The sequence below is a fragment of the Molothrus ater genome, chromosome 13, assembly GCF_012460135.2.
Source record: "Molothrus ater isolate BHLD 08-10-18 breed brown headed cowbird chromosome 13, BPBGC_Mater_1.1, whole genome shotgun sequence".
Taxonomy (NCBI): domain Eukaryota; kingdom Metazoa; phylum Chordata; class Aves; order Passeriformes; family Icteridae; genus Molothrus; species Molothrus ater.
Window position 1 is genome coordinate 1,999,511 of NC_050490.2, and position 20,934 is coordinate 2,020,444.

The following is a 20,934-nucleotide window of genomic DNA, read 5'->3' on the forward strand; positions in this document are numbered from 1 at the left end:
GAAGGTGGATACAACAAACACAGTCCAGAGAGTAGACTGTCCCTCAAAAGGGAGCAAACCTGCCCTTCTCCAATCCTGCAGATGACCAGAGAAGCTCAAAAGAGAGAGGTTATGCAATGCAACCACAGTGTGAAAAACAGATTCAGCCTCCTTTCAGACCTTCTGCCACCTTGTAGTCAGCAGGCAACAAGGGAGGTGGGAGGCCAGTGGGCTCTGTGGGCTGCAAACAGCTGATGTGGCTCACCAAGAGCTGCTCCTCCCACTGCTTCACACCAACACCCCACAGACACACTCTCCACACAGCCTCCACACAACCACTGCCCCCCCTGCTCGTCCCACCTCTCCAGCTGGGCTTCACTTTGCTGCTAACAGGTCTGGAAGACCCCAGCTGTGAGGAGATTAGGTGGGAGGGAAGAGAAAAGCAGATCTCAAGGCAGCTTAACACCTGCAGGAAGAGCTCGAGGTTAAAGGAAGGTGGAAAAGGGAGCTGAGCCCTGGGCTCCTCCAAAAACCGGCCACCAGACTCACCCTCACGCCAGAGCCAGCGCTTTGAACACGTATTAAGTGGCTATCAGATGTCCCCAACAGCCACCCAGCTCAAGCTGCAAGCAGGGATAATTGCTAATGAATGTTCCCTACACTTTGTTTTCACCATCCCTCGTCTCCCATCACCAGCTTGTCACCACCAGGAATAGCAGCAGGGCTGCCAGCCTCCCGCTCCACAGCCCACAGCAAAAGAGCAAAGGAGGGGACGAGCCAGCTCAGAGCCAGCAGAGACACAAACCCACCTTCTCTGACATCTGAGAAAAAAAAATCCTGCTATATTTTCCCCCCCCCCACACCAATCTGTTACACTTTTTCCTTTCCCAATTTAGGTAAAGCCTGCAGCAGGATGCTGGGGCCATGCAGGCTCACCCAGCATTCCTGGTACTAATGCAGCATTTGGGACCCTTTTCTCATCCTGATTGCATCTCCACAGGAGAAAAAAAACATCCCAAACCCCTCAATTCCTGCACCTCTCCCCAATAAGCTGCACTGGCTTGAACCCAACTGCTGTGACCCAAAGGCAGGGGAATGGAAAGAGCAGAAGGAAAACGTCCTGGGGGGAAGCCAAACCATCACTAACGAGATGAGCTCTGCTCTGGTGCATCCGAGGCAGGAACAAAGGCACCGCGTGCACGGAGCAGCAGCTCTGCACAGCACAAAGCCCCAGCGCACTCAGCAGCTTCTCTAGCGACCCTCCAGGAGCATTCTTGCTCTCATTAAGGCCTGGGGACACAAAGGGGTGGGAACAGTCCTGGTTTCACACACGCCAGCCAGCCTGTGGAGCCCTGCAATGCAGCCTGAGCTTTCCTTGCCATGGGAGTGCACATCGCGGTTAGCCAGAGCGTGGCGGAGAATTGCACGCTGGAACCTGTGGTCCTTCCCCTGGTCACTGCCACTCTCTCCATCTTACAGCTGCTGGGGACACCAGCAGCCAGGAGGTGCTTGAGATCCTCTGCAAGGTTCATGATGGAAAGGGGTGAATCATTTTCCTGGCATGGCTCCTCAGTGAACAACAGGGAAAACACAGCTCGCTCTGCCAGGCAGTGCCGGGCCAGGACACTCGCTCCAGCCTTCCTTTCCCTGCTGCTCTCCAAGAGCCTTGAAATAAAAGAGACAGCACTGGAAAGCAATGCTGTCTGGAAAGAATAAAAGCAAGCAGACCCCATGTGCTGGCAAGAGAGTTCACCATAAAATACATTCAAAGGGGAAAAAAATCACCCTGGTGGAGGCAGCATCTCCTCTGACAGAGCGGGGCTGCTGGATCCAGCAGTGGCAATAAATCAGCACCCCCCAGCAGGCAGAAACACACACTGGGCTCGTCCTGGCTGTTGGAGACACCCCTTGGCCATGTGCAAAAAGAGGAGTGGGATGCAAGGGATCCCCTGGGAGCCCAACTTCCTTCACCCTGTTTTCTTGGTGATTTGTGGGAGAGGCGGATCTGCTCTTCTTTCATGCCTCATAAGCTTCATCGCTGTCAGAGACACGTAACAGGTAATTAACTACTAAACAGCCATTTTCTCCTCCTCTCCGGAGGGAAATTGCTCACCATCCAGCTAGAAAATGTTTCTTCAGTGGTTTGCAAGAGGGAAAAGAAAATGGGCAGCTTTTTGGGAGGGATGGGGGTACTGCAGCCAAATAAGGGCCCTTGCAGCAATGCCTGCACCAGAAACACACGGATCCAGGAGAAATGAAGCCATCAAATCTGAGAGATAATGCTTAATTGGATGTGGGTGCCACTGTGCCCAAGCCACATTTGGCCTGTCACTTTTCCAAGGAGAGTGGTTTAGGAGCATCAGCTCCCTGTCATTTGTTCTGACAGCAGTGGTCTCCATCATCTCTTTACAAGGGTGTTCCCTTTGGGGAATTATCCAGCCAATTCTCTCAACACAGCCTTCACCCTGAGTGCCCCAGGGCACATTCACCCAAAGGTGACACCCAACTGCAAACAGCAGATCCAGGTTTACCACCACTGTGTCACCTCCTGATTCAGCCCTCCAGTCCTGAAAAGCACTTGCAGAGCACCAAGTGCTTCACTCTGAGTTTCGATCACCCTCATGACACAGTCTTGCATCACACTTCCAGCTCCAAGCACATTGTCAAGCACCATTTTTTAAGGTCATATGCCAACCAGCCTTTGGCCCATGAGAAATGTAACATTTTCCTAAACAGAAACCCTAAGCGCATCCAAGTTTCTAGAAATGCCAAATTTTCTAGCTCGAGGCAGAAACATCCAGAACATGCACCCAAAGAACACTACAAGCTGTCCTTGGCCATGGAAGAGCTCAGGGATGCAGCAGAGCTGCTCCACAGAGGCTGTGTCAGCAAAGGGATGCACGTTGATGTTCAATTCAAATCAACAGAACACGAAAAGAAGGGAAAAAAAGTAGGATCACAAAGAAATCCAAACAAAAGCCGTCAGCCAAACTTTTGTTTGAAAGCCTGTCAGGTCTAGACTGCAACGTGTGAGGAAGGAACAGCTCGAAACCACAGCTGCTAATGGTTATGGATTTGGCAATCAAAATGTCTTTGTTAAAAAAAAAAGAGAAAAAAAGTTAACTGCCTGACTATTGAGGCTACAAACCGCAGCCTTGATGCATTGTTGCAGTCAACATCCTCCCTGCTGTTCCTGAGCGCTTACAGCTGCTGCTGGCAGCTCGTGTGCTGGCACATGCTCCCTGCACCAGGATGCACAAGGAATTTTGTGAGCCTGCCTTCCTTCCCCTTCTTCCCACCACAATGCCTGGCAGCCCTGGGCTGCTCTGCCCCTCGCATGCCTGGCTGGTAGAACCAGATGCAGGCGCAGCAGGCTGGGATCGCCGCGGGATCCTTCCCTGGAGGGGCGGATCCATCCCCATCCGGCGGCTGCTCCCCGCCTCCAGCCCAGAGCCCGGCTCCCATCGAGGTGTCTCTACACCACGGGCTGTACTTTGATTTGAAGGGCAGGGGAAGCAAATAAACATAGTAAGTAATAAGAGGACTTTGAAATGTAGATTTAAAATGCAGCCTTGTGCTGGTGCACTCCGAGCCGTCTGCCAGGGCTCCGGAGGGCTCGGCAGCTGCACAGCCCAGCTCTCCCTGAACCGGCAGTGCAGGACCTACAGCCACCAACACCCTCCTGCCCTCGCATCCCAGCCCAGGACAAAACCCGCCCATGGTAAGCCCTGGAAAGGCTGGAGATATTTATAGAGTGCCTGACAACCAGTTCACGAGAAACTGGGAGGACTTGGAATAATGTTTGGGAAGGTACTAGGCTGAAAGGGCTGTTTGCATGCCCCTGTACCAAGGGACAGCAGGGGCAGGGCTAAACGCAGCCCCATCACCTGCACCATCAGCAAGGAGAAGGGAAAAGCAACAGAGAGGAGGAGCTGAGGGGAACCAGAGTACCTCAGCTGGCTACATACAGTCAGACTTCAAGCAGCTTCACAAAGTCCTTTCACAGTCAGAGCTGGGAAGAACAGGGGTAGGACGTGCAACCAAGCCGGAAAACCCAAATGCTGGGAACACAGCCCTGCCCCTGCCCTGGCTCACTTGGGCAGCTGCCTCTCCCCATGCTGACCCTTGCTGCTGCTCCCCAAGGAGGAATGATGCCAGCACCTGCCCCCAGGACTGATTCAACCCCTCAAAAGGGATGGGATCTCTCACAGGACCAGGAAATGCATTGGAGCAACCGGTCTGTTCAGGGTTAGGAAATCAGTGACACACCAACAAAAGCTGAAGCAAGCAGAGTCCTTGGGCACTCTGCATCTACTGTGGGGGTTGCATTCTGCAGCTAACACATCATTTGGGGTCACTATGGAAAGGGTGGTCACAGCCCAACCTGGATGGGAAGGCAGTGGGGCACCTGACCTGGGGTGCCAGGTCAGTTGTATCTAACCCTCAGTTTCAGGATTAAATAAAACCCAAACACTGAGAAGGCAGCAAGTATCAGTGACCACATCTGAGAGAGGGAAAAGGCCCTGCCAGCTCATGAGTAGTTTGCTGAAATGGTAGCAGAGGCAAAGTCCACAGTCATCATTAATTAAGTCATATGCTTCAGCCTTGGCTTCGCTTTCTCCCTTGGGTCTAGGAAACCAGAGGAGAGGGCAAGCAGGCCTCTATCATTCGATTTCTTTGGCATGCTAATGCATTCCTAAATTAATCATCATCAAGTGACAATCTCTCCTTCATCTTAACAGCCTGAGCAGTGACCTGAGCAAACCTGCTGGCTTATGCAAGGCAGCTGGAGCCTCAGAAGAGCCTCTGATGAAAACCAAAGCACTTCCCATATGGAAAAACTCCCCCATCTCTTACCGTCTCTAATTCAAACCAGCTGCATTCCTGCTCTGCTCCCAGAACCACAAATCGGGGGATTTTGTGGGGTGAGAACCTGAATTAAAGAGATGCATCACCCTGTGAGCCAGCCTAATGCCTGACACCACTGGATCTGGCATCTGGCTACACAGAAAAGACAAATTCAGCTCTGGAGAATGCAGGGCCCTGTAAAGTTCAAAGGCCTTTCGTGGATTGCAATCATTAACAACCACCTAGACTGCTCCAGAAGGAAGGATATCTGACCTAGCTAAAAATCCTCCACTGGGAGAGGTGCCTCAGGAATGAGAAGGCAAATATCCTGGTGGTGGAGGCAAGGAAGGGGCCAGGACAGCCACAGCACCACACAAACAGGCATTTGTCTCACTCGGAGCCTGCACTAGGAAACCCTTCCCTCAGGGACCAGGTCCTCATAAAAAGTCTCTATGCATTTATACTGTTCTTAGAAGCACACATCAATGTCTATGTTTGTGTTTCTCCCTCCCATTAACTCCTTAGGAAAATACTCCCAGAGGGCTATTGTTCCTTTATTTGGAGATAATCTAAACAGGCACCTTCTGGAGTCTAAATATAGAAAGTCCCTACCCTTCTTCACTCCTATTTGAGAATCTAAACCAAGTTCTGTACACTGGGCACCTGAGTTCATTTTTTTTGTTGCTCTTTTCACCAGGGAGGGAAGAGGAGGCCAAAAGTTTAAACCCAAATTTCCTGAGTGGGAAAGCTGGAGCCTATTTAAATGATAGTTGTAATCTCGTGGCACAAAAATAGCTTCTACATGTTCCCTGAGCAGATTTAGGACACTAAGTGATCACCTAGAAATGAAAAATAAACACTTAACTCCCATCAAACATAATTAGCCAATATTTCAGCCTGGTATAATAACTCCATCCAGGCATTGGCACTCGAAATAAGCCAAACACACCTATCAACCACCAAAACAGCAGCAGGAAACACTCTTTTTCCAGTTAAATAGCCTCTCAGATCAAAGCCATTAGCAAAAGGAACATGGACTTCAGAGCACATGGAAATGGCATCAATGTAAACACTTCCCTGCTGGCTTTAGTGCTGTGCCAAGGCCTGCCTGCCCCATCCCACAGATCCCAAGTGGGCACTGCTGAAGTCACTGACACCTCCTGCAGGAAAACAAGGGCAGCTCCTTGCTCTGCTCAAGGTGTCACTGACGTCAGCCCCGGAGCAAGGAAAAGCCTCAGTGAACACTTGGATCTCCAAGGGGGAAAAAAGTTTCCAGGTCACCTCTAGCTGAAAAGTGTAACAAAGGAATCATTCTGGTCTTGAGCAGGGATTTTTGGGTTGCTGCCAGGAAGAGAAGGAAATGAGCCCAGAATGTGCTCTGAGGAGGGGCAAGATGTGCAAAGCTCAACTGGAAATCCTGAGATTTCAGAGGGATCTGCAGGCACCAGGCAAGCAGGGCTGAGTTCAGGCTGCAGCTCCTGCTGCAGTTCCCTGCAAACAGAACAAGTGACACTGAACACCTGGGCTGGACCCTCCTGCCTGCACACAACTTCTGCTGCCAGAGCAGCTTCAAGCCAAAGATCACAGCTCTGAGCAGCAAGATGTGGTGTAAATAACCTCTGACTGGAAGAATTGCTTTATTTTTCACGTGGGAAAGAGACCCAGAGGAGCAGATCTAACTAGTTCATGCAATAAGCAGCATAACTGGGATTAGGGTACCTGACGTGCCACTGATCCTAATCACAAGGACATCTCTGCTCTTCCTCTGCTCCCTGCCAGCTCCAGCACTACAGATCCTGTTCCATCATCACTTCCCACACGTCCTCAGGATCTGCAAACCATCTCAACAACGTCAGCTGGGCCTCAAACGCTGCAGGTAGGGCAGAGGAAGGTAGGGACTGCCCCCTCTCAGTGGTGATGAAAGGCCGGGCTTACATGTGCAGCAAAAATGTGGTTAAATAACCCCTCCCTGGTCATAATGCAAAAGCTCTGGCAGGGAATGGGTCTGACTGTGCTGGGGCAGCGTTGCTTAATTTTGGTTTTTTGAGCTCAAGTGTAAAAAAAAAAAACATTAAATGAGGATAATGATAGAAAAATACCAGCGGGGTGCCACAACATCTTCATTAGCAACTTGAGAGAGGATGCAAACAGCAGGGAAATTAAATCTGCAGACAGTGCTAAACAGGGAGTGGGTGACAGCAGTGAAAGGGCTGAGAGGTAATGGGAGAGTTACAGAGCAGACAGACCACAAAGCCATGGAACCACAGACTGGATAAAGTTGGAAAGGACCTTAAACCATTCCACCCCCTGCCATGGGCAGGGACACCTTCCACGAGACCAGGGTGCTCCAAGCCCCCCATTCAACCCAGCCTTGGACACTTCCAGGGATCCAGGGGCAGCCACAGCTGCTCTGGGCACCCTGTGCCAGGGCCTGCCCACCCTCACAGGGAACAATTAATTCCTTCCCAATATCCCATCTAACCCTGCTCTCTGGCACTGGGAAGCCATTTCCCTATACCATGGCACTCCTTGTCCCAGTCCCTCTCCAGCTCTCCTGGAGCCCCTTTAGGCACTGGACAGGACTCCAAGGCCTCCTCAGAGCCTTCTCTTCTCCAAGCTGAACACCCCCAGGATGAAGAAAAACAGACCTAAGACCAGGAAGAGTCTCCCTTGCCTATGGGAACAAATAGTCACAAGAGTCAAACCAAACTTTTGTGGCTGCCAAAAAACACTGGATCACCACCAAAACACCGTGAGCAAGCCAAGAACTATTTCATCCTCGGGAGGTTGGTATAACCTGCAAGTGAGGCTCACCCTGCACTTGTGAAATGATTTCTTCTGGAACATGCAGGAGCCTCGAACAGGAGGTGGTGAGGAGGAGAGGTGTGAGTCAAAGCACAGCGCCTGGAAAAGCTCCACCAGAGCTCAATCCCCGAGAGGTCTCTGCTCTGCATCACCTCCCCTCGCCTGCTCACACATTCCTTGAAAATACCCAATGTTTCTGCACGCCCTAAGTGGTGAAAAAGCATCATGTTCCTTGCCTTTCTGCCTGAGCTACAAGGAATCTTTGCACACTGGGAAATGGCTGGACCACAGTGCTGACACTGCTGATGAACCCAGGCTGAAACACCCACGTGAGCAACAGGAATTTCTTACTCCTGGCGAGACCCAACTCAGATTTCTGAGCTTTGTCATCTTGCTGACAATTGCAATTAAATTCAGCTCAGCTTCCTTCAGATGCACTTGCTGCTCCTGAGAGCCCAAAAAACCAGACATTTCCTCAGAAAGCAACTGCAGAAAGGTTCACATCTCTGGATTTTAGCTCACAAGCGAGGGAAATTACCACTGCTTAAAGGAATCCTGGGAAAAAGAGACAAAACCACCAGAAAAAGGCAGGAAATTAGGGATTATAAGGAGTTTGGAATATGGGAACAGCAAAAAGGCAGAGAAATGCCACAGCATTGAGGAGAAAGGGAAATCTGCCACTAACAGGTTGGATAATGGTGCTCCTGGAATACACTGCTCTGCCTCCAGCCCCTCTGCAGCCAAGCAGTGCCCACAAACTGGGAGGGATTTCCAGAGAATGTGGCTAATTGTGAAGGTCCTCCCTGGGAAGACTCAAGCTAGCTACCCACAGCACAATTCCCAGATCAGAGATGCTGTCACAGCCATTTTACCAATGCCTGAACCATCCACAAAGCAAGAGGAGGGATTGTGACAAACAGAAAAGTACTTGAAAGAGACCAAGATCTATTTTCCACCACTGGTACAGACAGCAGGAGATGGACAGGAACCTACACTGAAGCTCAAATTGCAAATTAGTGGATGCTACAAAAGAAAATCCCTACAATGGCCTCAGTGCCCCTTCCTCTCCCTCTCCCATGGCTTGTTCCCATACAAAGCCAAATATTCCTGTAGGTTTCATGGTATTCCAGTCCCAAGGCTCCCTCTGCTGCTCATGCTCTAACTTCTCTGCCTTCCTCCTGTGATTAAGAGACACAACTTCATCAGAAATACATTGCCTCATCAGAAATACATTTCCAGGCATCTCTCCCAGGTAAAAACCTCACAGGGTTTGGGAAAGGCAGAGGAGCACTTCCTGAAAAACAGCCCCAACCCCTGCTGCCTCTCCAGCTCTTCACAGCAAGATCATCCTGGTGCATTCCTTCCCAAGGAACTCATTTATTCCACCTCACAAGATGGTCATGGTTCACTACCAAGCCCTATATGGTTTGGTGATTCCCACCAGACCAAACCTGACATGCACAAGGGGCAGTGCAGTGAGCAGGGATGAAATGGGATCAGGAACAGCCGTGCTGGGCTTGGTGCTAAGTGCAGGTTTTATAAGTCCATAAAACACAGCTCAAGGAAAACCCCTGCCCCAGATTTTGGGAGTATGGAGTCAGTCACAGCATCAGGCTCAGGTCTCAGAAGGTCTCTAGTCCAACTTCCCAATCAAAGCAGGGCCACTGAATTCAGGTGAGGCTGCCCACAGCTTTGTCCTCTTGGGTCTTGAAAACTTTCCCAGGTCAAGACTGTTCAGCCCCTTGGGCAGTGCCTCCCACATTGCTGGGCCATGTTTATGGTAATTTGTTTCCTTAAGCCACATTAAACACTCCCCTTTCAATTTATGACCCTCCTGCCTTGTATGTGAGCACAGAGCCCAGCTCTGTCTCCCAACAACCTCCTTGCAGGAAGGGAGGATCTCTGTGTCTCCTGCCTCTCCTCACAGGGCTCTAGCCCCTAACCACCCTTGTGGTCTCCATGGGATTTGCTCCAGTTTTTCAGCAATTTTATGGTGACCCAAGTATTCTAGATGTGGTTTAACCAATACATAGAGTTACCAGTTTCTACTGGTTATGACTCCTCTGGGATTTGTGCCTACTCCAGGACAGCAGGTTAATAGATACTCTCCATTCTATCTATTGGATGCAAGAAGGCCATGGGGTTAGTAAAGCATGAGTTTATTATTAGGTAAATCCACACTTGCTATTCCTAATGTCCCCTTCCTCCATGTGCCCAAAACTGGCTTCCAAGAGCAATCTCTCTATGAGGTTCCCAGAGACCAAGGTGAAACCAACTGGCCTGAAGTGTCCAGATCTCCTTCCTTCCCTTTCCAACTACAGCTGCAACAGTTACAAAGAGTCCTCTCCTGGTTTCCATAACCATCCCAAGCTAAGAGTGGCCTCACAAGGCCACCTGCCAATGCTCTCAGCACATCTGGAACACACATCATCACCCATAGACTTTGATCAGTTGAGATTTCTCAAGACTCCTGATCCCAGCCTTGCTTCACTACAGGTAGTCCTGTGGCTCTCCTGTCCATCCTCCCTGGTGGGAAAGAGCTCACCTTTCCATGGCTGCATCTCCAGGTCACTCAGTGCCCAAAAAGAGCACAACACTCACCAGCTAGGCCAGTGTGACATCACCAGTGAGGCCACTGGGACCTCCAGCTCCTGTAAGAAGCACCAGGCAGATGCAGCAGCTCTGGTCCATGATCCCTCCTACACCAGGGCAGTCAGTGCCACTGGCACCACAGGGCAGGGACAAGGTCCCAAGGCACAGCACCACCACTGGGGCAGAGTTGTCCATGTTTCCATACTGTCCTGAATTGCCAGGCCCCCTCATGTCCTCTGCCACAGAAATCCCTGCAGTAACTTGTGTCTTCTCAACACAATCTAAAATTTCCACTCAATGTCTTCTCCAGGGGCAAGTTCCACCACTTTAAAAACCTGGTGGTTACTGCAAGCATGGAAAGGTTCATTTCTGTACTCACCTGCTCCTGAAATTGTTCCTGTGATAAACAATCAGTCACGTCCACACAGCCCAGGAGGCATCCTGAGGGATAATCACTTGGAAATTCCACATCTGCAGCAAAAGAAACAGCTCTTCAGGGAGCCCATATTCCCACACACAGCTGGGGTCTTCCAATCCCCAAGTGCCCTTCCCTCTCTCTCCTCCAGGCACCTCTATTTTTTGATGCACAAGAACACATACGGCAATTTTAGCACTTTTTTTTGGTGCCTTTTCCAGGTCAGGATCTTCTTCATGAAGGATTAGGGCTGGGACATTTAATTTTATGTATAGCACTCCCTACTCAGCAGAGAGGGATATCTGACACTGCTCATTATGTGGCTCAATGTACCAAATCACTCCAAGAACCAAGGAGAGGAGTTCACCTTTCCTGTGCAGCATTCTGTAGGTGGCCTCCAGTTCTGAGATTTCCTGAGGGGAAGGTCTTTTAGCAGTAGCTGCAATCCATAACCTCCCTCGATGAGATGTGTACCAGGTCCTGCCCTCCACCCTAAAAAATAGAGGAAAAGGTAGGACTAAAACTTCAGGAGAAATCACCCACATTTTCATTCAAACATAGTCAATTCCTGCTGCTAAGCTTTGCCTTGATTATTCCAACTCAAGCAATGTGTCAGAACCACAAAGAAAAGCTGAGATAGGCAAAAAACAATGTCACAAATAAAGCAGAGTGTGTCCTCAGGGCTATAGAGGACATCAATCCCCAGCAGGGCCTGCAGAAAACATACACAGGACAATCTGCTCACAGAAGTCCCTCACAAGCTCCCAAAGTCACACAGAAAACTCAAGGGAGCAATAAGGGATTAGGTCTTTGCATGGAACAGTTGTCTGGAGATCCTGGAATTCTGCAGCTCCACCAGAGTGGCTGGAGCATCCCCAGAACACCTGGATGAACAATCCTGGCACATTAAGATTTACAGCATCCTTAGTTTGGGAAGTGAAAAAGCTTTGGTCTCCAAAATGAGAAATGTGGTGAAGGGAAAAAAAGGCTAAAGGAGATTCTTTGTTCATTATTAAAAGTAGCAGCTCCTTTTTGTAACCCAATTCCCAGCCCAGGAGGGTGAGGTAGTGGCAAGGGTTGCGTTTCTTTTAAACAAAGCCTGGTGCCACTGTTGCCTTCTTTATGCTGAACAAAAAACCCAGAAGAACATATTTCAAGTGATTTGCTTATTTGCTTTTCAAATTCCACACAGGAACACCCCAACTATAGCAGTGAAATCTCAGCCTCTCTCTACACTCATTCACCCACTGTGAAGAAATTTGTCCCTTACAGTTGAGGTACTATCCCAAAAAAGAAGATTCTCCAGCTCCTCGACACACTGGAAGAGGAAGCACAACTTCCACACCTGGAGCTATCACAGGTATCAGTCATTGCACAGGACCACAGAGATCCTCTGAGGAACACAACCTCCCACCTCCCCTGTGGAGCAGGAGCAGCCTGGGACACCTTCACCTTTTGATTCCTCTCACAAGCAAGGAAGCCCAAGGCTGGTGCAGGCTGAGGCACCAACCATCATCCGAGATCTCCTGCAGCTCCCGGTCCTGAATCCGCAGCCGGCTCCGCTCCGAGCTACACTCGCTTCCAGCCTCCATGGAATGAACACTTTTCCTTTGTGGGAGCAAACCAGTTTGGTCCACCCACTTGAGAATGTTCAAAAGAAACAGGAAAAAGGTTAGCACCTCTCCAGGAGTAATGTGTGCAAATCCTATCTGAAGTTTTCCTTCATTACCCTTATGCTCTTTGGAAAATGGGAATCTGGCAGAAAAGGCTTCAAAAAATAGAGGTGAAACGGTGACACAGCCTTAGGCTGACTCTCAGAAACTCTTCTGCATGCCTGAAAAGGAGGCAGGATGCTAAACTCCAGTAAACAAACCCACCAGGAGCAGGGCATTGTCAAAGCTTCTCTATCCCAGACTGAGATGGCCAGTGAGGGACATGGGGGAGGAAAGAGGGGGTGAGAAACAAGGGGAAACAGGGGGAATGGCTTCCCACTGGCAGAGGGCAGGGTTAGATCGGATATCAGGGAGAAATTATTAACTGTGAGAGCTGTGAGATGCTGAAACAGGTTGTCTAGAGAAGTCACCCCACCTCTGAAAGTGTTCTTGGCCAGGTTGGTCTGGTGAAAGGTGTCCCTCCCATGGCAGGGGATGGAATGAGATGGTCTTTAAAATCCCTTTCAACCCAAACCATCCTGTGATCTTTTCCCCAAAAGATCCCCTTCTACAGACATGCTGGAATTGACAATTCTCAAGCTCAACTCCCCAAATTAGTCACTACTCTGGAATAAACCACAGAAGCCCCACTGACCAAAGGAGCAGGCTGGAGGAGACGGGGATTCACCAAAAGCCCAGAGTTTGGTGTCATCTCTGCCCCAGGGCTCCTGGCTGGCTCGCTCAGTGCACCACAGCTCATGGCTGCAATGGTCTCATCCAGTCTGCAAGCACAAATGAGAGGGATGAACATTCCCTGCTTCCCCTGAGAACATCTCCCTTCTCCCCACACACTCTGACTCAAAGCATTTTTGCCCCATCCCCCCCAACTAAATGACTTCCCAGCTCGATCTGATTTCCAGTCTGAGCAGTCACTGCTCTCTAGTGCAGAAACTCAGCTTGGTGTGAATTTGAGCTCAAGTGGCTCTGTTGGGACAGGCCTTCTGAAACACCTCTTTCAAAGGCAGCTTTAACAGGCGTGTCAGACCACTCTCCATAAGGATTTGCACCTCCTTGCTCTCGGGCACGCTGCCAGCCCTCACTCACTTGCTGTGGTACTCAGCCATGTTGTTGTCTTCCTCCAAGATCTGCCTGCCAGCGAAGTCGATGGTGATTTTCTTGGCCAGCCGGGAGGCGTGGCGCAGCTCCCGCAGCTCCTGCTCCCTCTTCTGGAGCGCTTCCCTCTCCTGCTTGGAGAGCCACTGGTTGGAGTCCGTGGCAAAGTAATCCGACTCGTCATCAATGACCTGGGTCCGACGCACGCTGGGAGAGCAACCCCCACAGGAAAAGATGAGCATGGCAGGGCCTCAAACCCACCCTCCAAACTGTGCAGCCCCACGTTTCTCTTCACAGAGAAAAGCAAGGCACAATTCTTCCCAAGAATATTCTCATCTCATTTGCTGTGCCTGTGTTTGTGCCAAAGTAGAATGCAATATGGAGATTGTTTACCCAAAGTGATGGATGGGGTTTTGTTTCCTTGGCCTATCAGGGGACTGTGTGTGTTGGGACTGTCTCTGACAGTCATGAGATTCTGTGCAGTGTGTGCAGAGTTGAGTGCTTGGCAGATTCAGTTTAAGTGTAATGTAATAGTGTAATATAATATAGAATAATATAGTATAATAAAGTAATTAATTAGCCTTCTGATAGGATGGAGTCAGATGCATCATTCTCTTCCCCTCGTCAGGGTTGCCTGTGAATTCAATAAATCTGCTCTTTCCCATCCCTCTGGAGAGCTGGACTGTCAGGGACAAAAGGCAAGGACACCCAAAAGGATCCATTCCAGAGACTCACTCCTGTCCCACCCAATGCCACAGTTAAGGTGTCAGTGGCTGTCACTGTGATATTTTATGAAAAATCCCTTTGTCAGGATTTTTCTCCTGAGAAGCCTCAGAAAAGAAATGTAAACAATAATTATCTGATTGCTTGGAATGTGCTCTGGAGGTTGCTCACCAACAGGTGCATCTTGGATTGGTTCCATGTGAATTGTTTTTCCTTAATGACCAATCCCAGTCCAGCTGTGTCAGACTCTGGTCAGTCACGAGTTTTATTATTTATTCTTGTTTTAGCCTTCTGATGTCTCCTTTCTCTCTTTCTTTAGTATAGGTTGAGTATATAATTTTCTTATAATATAATATCATATCATAACAAATCAGCCTTCTAAGAACTTGGGAGTCAGATTCTCATCTCTCACCTCATCCTGGGTACCCCCAACACCACAACAAGTGGCTGTGGGTTTTAGAAGGAATTCCCAACATTTCTGCTAAAGGCACCTCACCTGCCAGGTCATTCATGCTATTCATGACAGTCTCCCACCTAGTATCTTACCTTGTCCTATCAAACTCCAACAGTTTGTCTTTGTGCTTCACAGCCATCTCCAGGCCTGATTTGAGTCTCGCTTCCTGCTGAGGCAGCAAGCCTTTGCTTATGGCATCCAAATTCCCTGAACTTTCAGCACCTGAGGCACAAAACAAACCACAGCTCAGCAGTCAGTGTGTTAAAGCCATTTGGGTGGGCCAGGCTGCAGAAATGCCCCCTAAACTAAATGCCATGCCAGGAGCTGAAAGTACAGCTTTGCAGCAAGATCAGCATCTTTCTGGGAGGTTGAAGACACCATTTTCCCTCAAGCCCATTTCAAAGACTCCTTCCTCCAAAGAGGAGGAATCATTTAAATATCACAGTGATAAAGTCTGGGAAGTTTAGGGAGAAGCTCTTGGCCTTTGGTTTTCCTTCACCCTTCCCTAACAATTTGGGCAGTCAAAATTTCTCCCATCACCAACCACAGGTCTCAGGCCATAGAATCATGGAATGGTTTGGGTTGAAAAGGACCTTAAACCTCATCTCATTCCACTCCCTGCCATGGTGGGACACCAAGGACACCTTCCACTATCCCAGGGTGCTCCAAGCCCCATCCAACCCGGCCTGGAACACTTCCAGGGATAGAACACCCACAGCTTCTTTGGGAAACCTGTGCCAGAGCCTCACCACCCTCACAGAGAATGATCTCTTTCCAATATCCAATCTAAATTTCTCATCTTTTAGTTTAAAACCATTCCTTCTTGTCCTATCACTATCTGCCCATTAACTAGTCCTTCTCCCTCCTTTTCATAAGCCCTCTAGGCACTGGGAGGGGCTCAAAGGTCTGGAGGCTTTTCTTCTTCAGCAACAACCCCAGCTTTCTTAGGAATCCCCTCCTAAAAGCCAAACCCTTCCCACATGCTGTTACCCCCACAAAGAGCCTCTTGCTCAGGACAGATTCCAGGGAGACCCAGAGCCTTCTGCTGCTGTTTGTGCCTCCCTCAAACAATATCCTGTTCTGACACACCACACCAGCTGTTTCCAGAGATGGAGAAATCTATTCCCAGCAAATGCTCTTCTTTCTTAGCCCTCCTGGCAAGGGGCCCAAACCCACCCAACCAACAGGGAATAACAAAAAAAAACATAAAAAAAGGTTTGAACCCAGGCCATGATGGAAACCAGTGCATTTCATCACACTGAGAAATGCCTTCATTTCAGGGAAACAATTGCCTGTATTTCCCTTTGGTCAATGATCCACAATCTTTACTCCCAAGACAAACAGCAAACCACATTCCAGCTTTTATCTACACAGAGAACTAAACAAGAGCTGGCAGGGGCATGAGGGAAAGAGACAAAACAGGTAAGAAAAGAGATCCTGAAGTGTGCCAACACTTTTGGAAGGATAGAACAGACTGGCTGGTGCTGTCAAGGACTTCCACTATTGGAAGGATAGAACAGACTGGCTGGTGCTGTCAAGGACTTCCATCCCCCTGCCATCTCCACAGCTCTAAGGAGAAGCCCAGATCTGGAGTAAATATTTCCCCAGTTCCTCAGCAAAGTTTCCAACCAAGAACACCACGACCTTGGCTGTAGTTCAGCTAAACTCAGACAAACATCCCCACAATGCACAGGTCTTTGCTGGGACACTGGGTAGTATTTCCTCTTGCTTTCCTTGGCTCTGTTCCCATTTCTAGCTCCCAAGGTAAGTGTGAAACAAGAAGAGCCATTAGAAAATATTAACCACCACCTCTCTAAGCCCAGCAAATCAGACAGCAGCACTTTATCTTGCACAGCACACATTCCACAGGAGACTTATCCTAATTTTCGAGGACTGCTACAACAATCCAGTTCATGGGATTGATTCTGGAAAGCTGAATGAGCAGCCTTGGGGCCTCAGGGAAAGGACACCACACACTGCCATGTGACACTTGCCACTGTCACCTCTGCTGAAGCCTGGGAATGCTGTCTAGGGCTTGCAGGAGGAACCAAGGAACAACTTCCAATCCATCCTTTTAATGCCAGGCAAAGGGCAGCAATAAGGGCAAGTGGCTCAGTGAAGTCTGAAGGAAATAATGCACACAAACCATTTGGATTCATTCTATTCCAGGTGTGGAATTGCTACTCACCTGCCATGAGCTTCTTCAGCAGTTTCTGGCTCTTGTTGGAGTCCCGCTGAAGAATGTCCTGCTCTTCTTTAGTGCACACCTGAGGAACAGAAGGAAATGAAGCCTTGAGAAGGACATCACATGGGAAGGATGCCACACCTTGACCATTTCAGAGCCCTGGACAACAGTTCAGGCTGTTTAAAGTGGCAGTGACAGCCCACACCTCCTTCTCTTCATGGGGAGAACCCTGGAAGCTTGTTCTTTACTAAAGAGGAAAGTAGAGTTTGGTCTCTCCCTGTTCTGTGGGTGGACATGTTGCTGACTGAGCTCAAAGGACATGAGATGAGCTCAGAACCATCCCAAGCAGAATCACAACCCTTAACTCAACAGTTTTTCTCTCCTTTTTGGCCACTGGGAGTTAAACTGATCTTTCAAAATAGCAACCAATCTGCTTTAAAACATTTTGCTCTACCCAATTAATATTTTCCTCTCACGTGAAGAAGAATTTCCTCAGCCATCAACAGCTCATCCCCTTTCTCCAAAAGGTGCCCTTTGAACTGAATCTGGTATCCCAAAGGATCCATATCACACAGGAGTTGAAAGAAAAGCAGGACACTGCTCCTGACAAGGACACCAGGGCTGTGCCTGGGATGGGTCTGAAGGCTTGCAAAGATTTTGGACACTGTAGTGACACACAGGAGACTGTCAGAAACCAGACAAGCTCCAAAGCCATGTAAATTACGGGGGAAACCTCCTAACAGGTTCTTTCCTTCCCTGATTTAGAACTCTGCAACAGGAACTGCTATCTGAAGGGCTAAATCAGCCAATTCCTCTGGATCCAAGCAGGGCACAGAATTCACAGAATCACTGGGTTGGAAGAGACCTCAAAGATCACAGAGCCCAACCCATGCCCTAACACCTCAACTAAACCATAGCATTGAGTACCACAGCCAGGCTTTGTTAAACACATCCAGGGATGGTGACTCCACCACCTCCCTGGGCAGCCATTCCAGAACTTTATCACCCTTTCTGTGAAAAACTTTTTCCTAATATCCAACCTGTATTTCCCTTGGCACAGCTTGAGGCTGTGTGCTCTGGTTCTGTAAGTGCTGCCTGGAGAAAGAGCCCAGCCCCAGCTGAGCACAGGCACCTTTCAGGGAGTTGTAGAGTGATAAGGTCACCCCTGAATCTCCTTTTCTCCAGGCTGAGCACCCCCAGCTCCCTCAGTTGTTCCTCCCAGGGCTTGTGCTCCAAGCCCCTCACCAGCCCCCTGCAGTAACTCCCTGGTTACTCACCAGGGCCCCACAGAAGAGGCAGGGCCCAGAGCCCTCCTGCTCACAGACAATGCGCCCGCACTCCAGGCAGTTGTTGATGAGCTTGTGCTTCTGGCCCAGGCACTCGCAGGCGTGGCGGCCCGGGATGAGCACGGCCAGCCTGTCCTGCCCCTCTCTGGTGTACAGGCTGACATACTTGGGCTTCTTCTTGCAGGAAATGCTACTGCTGCTGACCCCACTGCTGCACTCCTGGGCCTGGGAAGGAAAAAAACAAACAAACAAACAAACAAACAAACTGTGCTCCCAGTGCAGCACTGGCAGCAGAGAGCCAGCACTGACCTCTGGGCAGGCCAGGAGGTTCAGACAAGTGTTACTCTGCCTCACTGGAATGAAACTTGGACCAGACCCCAGACTGAGCGGAAAGACAAGCTCAGGCCTGCCAGAAAAGCTCCAAGGAATCCAAACAAAGCAAGGACACCAGGATGCACTCGAAGTTTGCCACCCATGCCAGCTGGAGCTGGTGGGATTTGGGCAGCAAGCGCTGCTCTCTGTGCTCTGCACAGCCTCACACCTGTTTAACAGCTCCAAACAGCAGCTCAGCTACTCCTGATGCCTCAGGGTTTGGCTTTTCTATTTTTCAGATTCTGTTCTGCTTTAGTGTGGGGGTCTGGGCTTCATATCAGGAGATAGTAAGCTCTCTGCACAGAGTAGGGAGACACAACAATCCCTGCTCCAGCTGGGGACCCAAGGACAGCTGATCCAGATCTCAGCCCCAAGAGCACAAACAACGTGGGCTGAAGAGAGAAAACAAAAATGATGGGATTGCATGGGCTGGAGCTGTAATTGAACAATTAGCTCCAATATGCTAAGGGACCAAAACTAATAAAAGTGTGAGACCCCATAACCTGTGGTCCATTTTGTGGCCATTTTGGGTTGTGCTGCCCAAGGTGCATCCATTGAGGCCTCTTAATAAATCCCTACTTTATTCTTTAGTTCTGTCAAGTCTCTGTTCTGGGTCAGCCTGCACAAGGCATCACTCCCAAGCTCACTTCCAAGGGTTATTCAGACTCCCTGTTTGTAGCTGTGCACCCTGGGCTTGCCTGTCCCCAGACACAGCTGGGGGTGGCAGCAGGGCATTCACAGCCATGTCACCTCCCAGCAGCCTCCCCAAATCCCACCTGGCACAGCCACATCAGCAGAGGTTTTCCACACAGGAGGGTTCAAGTACTGAGCTGTAAAATAAATTCTGCTCCTCCTTCTGTGATCTGGCCTCAGTGATTTCATGATTCACCTCTGAGTTTCCATCTGGTTTAGTGACAAGCAGATGCAGCATTTCCAGTCCCCCCAGTAAAGTCCAACTGGTTTTAGTGCCACTGCCAGATTCAAACATTGCCACCATAAAAAAAAAACCCAAAACAAGATAAAGTGACTTTGGCAGATCTTTCTCACTTTTTGTTTTTAATTTTAATTAAGTTAGAAGGTAACTACAAGGAAATGGAAATCACTGTCCACTTTTAACCCACCAGTTCAAAAATGTTGTGGTTTATCCTATAAACACTTTTACAAATACTTTCATCCTTTGCAGCCTCCCTGCTCCAAAAAGTTCCATTTAAAAACATGAATTCATGTTCCACTCCTTACTCAGGAATTGCAGCATTTTTCAGGTTTTGGTGTTTCTATGCTCTTATTCCACAATTTCTTTCTGAAGTATTTCAGTTTCTAATTAAAGCTTCAATCAGTGTGACTGAGATAGTTTAAATACAGTAGGAAAGGATGTTCTAACTATTTGGTGGCTTCAATTCCCCACCCTCACATCTGATTTAAAGAAATCCCTTTTATTCCTAATTACAGACTCAACTTCCTTCACCTGCTCTCTCTTCTCAGGTTTTCTAGGGGAGAAAAATCCATGCTGGCATATTTGCTACCTGATGATTATTTTACTCCCAGTTATAGACACAAACAGACACAGCCTTTCTCCCCATCCTGGACATCATAGAAACATGGAAATAGTTAGGTTGGAAAAGCCCTCCAAGATCACAGAGACACATCAATAACTCTCCTTCCTTTCCTCTCTCTCCCTCTCCCTCCTTTTCCCTCTTCCTCTTTCCCTTCTCTCCGTCCTCTGTCCCTCCCCAAGTGCCACATCCACATGTTTTTTGAATCCTCCAGGGATGGTGATTCCACCACTGTCCTAGACAGTCCATTCCAGTATCTGACCACGGTTTCCATGATTTTTTTTTCCCTAATATCCAACCTAAACATCTCCTGGCACAGCTTGAGGCCATTTCCTCTCATCCTGTCCCTGTTCCCTGGGAGCAAATGCCAACCTCCACCCAGCTCAACTCTCCTGTCAGGGAGTTGTGCAGAGCCAGAAGGTCCCTCCTGAGCCTCCTTTTCTCCAGGCTGAGCCCCCCAGCTCCCTCAGCTGCTCCTGGTGCTCCAGACCCTTCCCCAGTGCTGTTCCCTTCCCTGGACACGCTCCAGCCCCTCACTGCCTTTCTTGTGAGGACCCCAAAACTGACACCAGGATCTGAGGTGTGTCCTGAGCAGTGCCCACCTGGGCATCCCAGTCTGACACATCCCAGACTCTCATTTCCACCTTCCAATCACATCTTCACCAGTGTCTGACACCCTCTTCCCCCAAACCTTTCCAGTGATCCCCTGGCCCCCACACTCACCTTGGCCAGGTCCAGGGGGGTTTTCACCTCCTCCCCATGAGCAGCGGGCTCGGGGTGTGCCGGGGTCTCCTGCCTGTTCCTCCCTTTGCGCTTCCCCTTCTTCCCTTGGTCCCCAGCCCGCAGCACTTCCAGAGCCTCTGGAGTGGGAGCAAGCACAGACAGAGGCATTGAGGAGCAACACTTAGATCACCCCAAAGCTTCTCTTCTCCAGGCTGAGCAATCCCAATTCTCCCA

The 20,934-nt window shown here is 49.5% G+C and overlaps 1 protein-coding gene across 1 annotated transcript in view; it reads right to left on the minus strand.

Moving 5' to 3' along the window:
- TRIP4 (thyroid hormone receptor interactor 4) overlaps positions 1-20,934 on the minus strand; it is a 30,171-nt gene that overhangs the window by 7,532 nt on the left and 1,705 nt on the right. Inside the window, exons 3-11 of the mRNA XM_036389854.2 lie at positions 20,701-20,837; positions 18,044-18,277; positions 16,770-16,848; positions 14,674-14,803; positions 13,396-13,611; positions 12,947-13,073; positions 12,092-12,279; positions 11,007-11,131; positions 10,604-10,695 (exon numbers count right to left, since the gene is read on the minus strand). Coding sequence (XP_036245747.1) covers positions 10,604-10,695; positions 11,007-11,131; positions 12,092-12,279; positions 12,947-13,073; positions 13,396-13,611; positions 14,674-14,803; positions 16,770-16,848; positions 18,044-18,277; positions 20,701-20,837 — 1,328 coding nt within the window. The remainder of the gene's footprint in view (positions 1-10,603; positions 10,696-11,006; positions 11,132-12,091; positions 12,280-12,946; positions 13,074-13,395; positions 13,612-14,673; positions 14,804-16,769; positions 16,849-18,043; positions 18,278-20,700; positions 20,838-20,934) is intronic.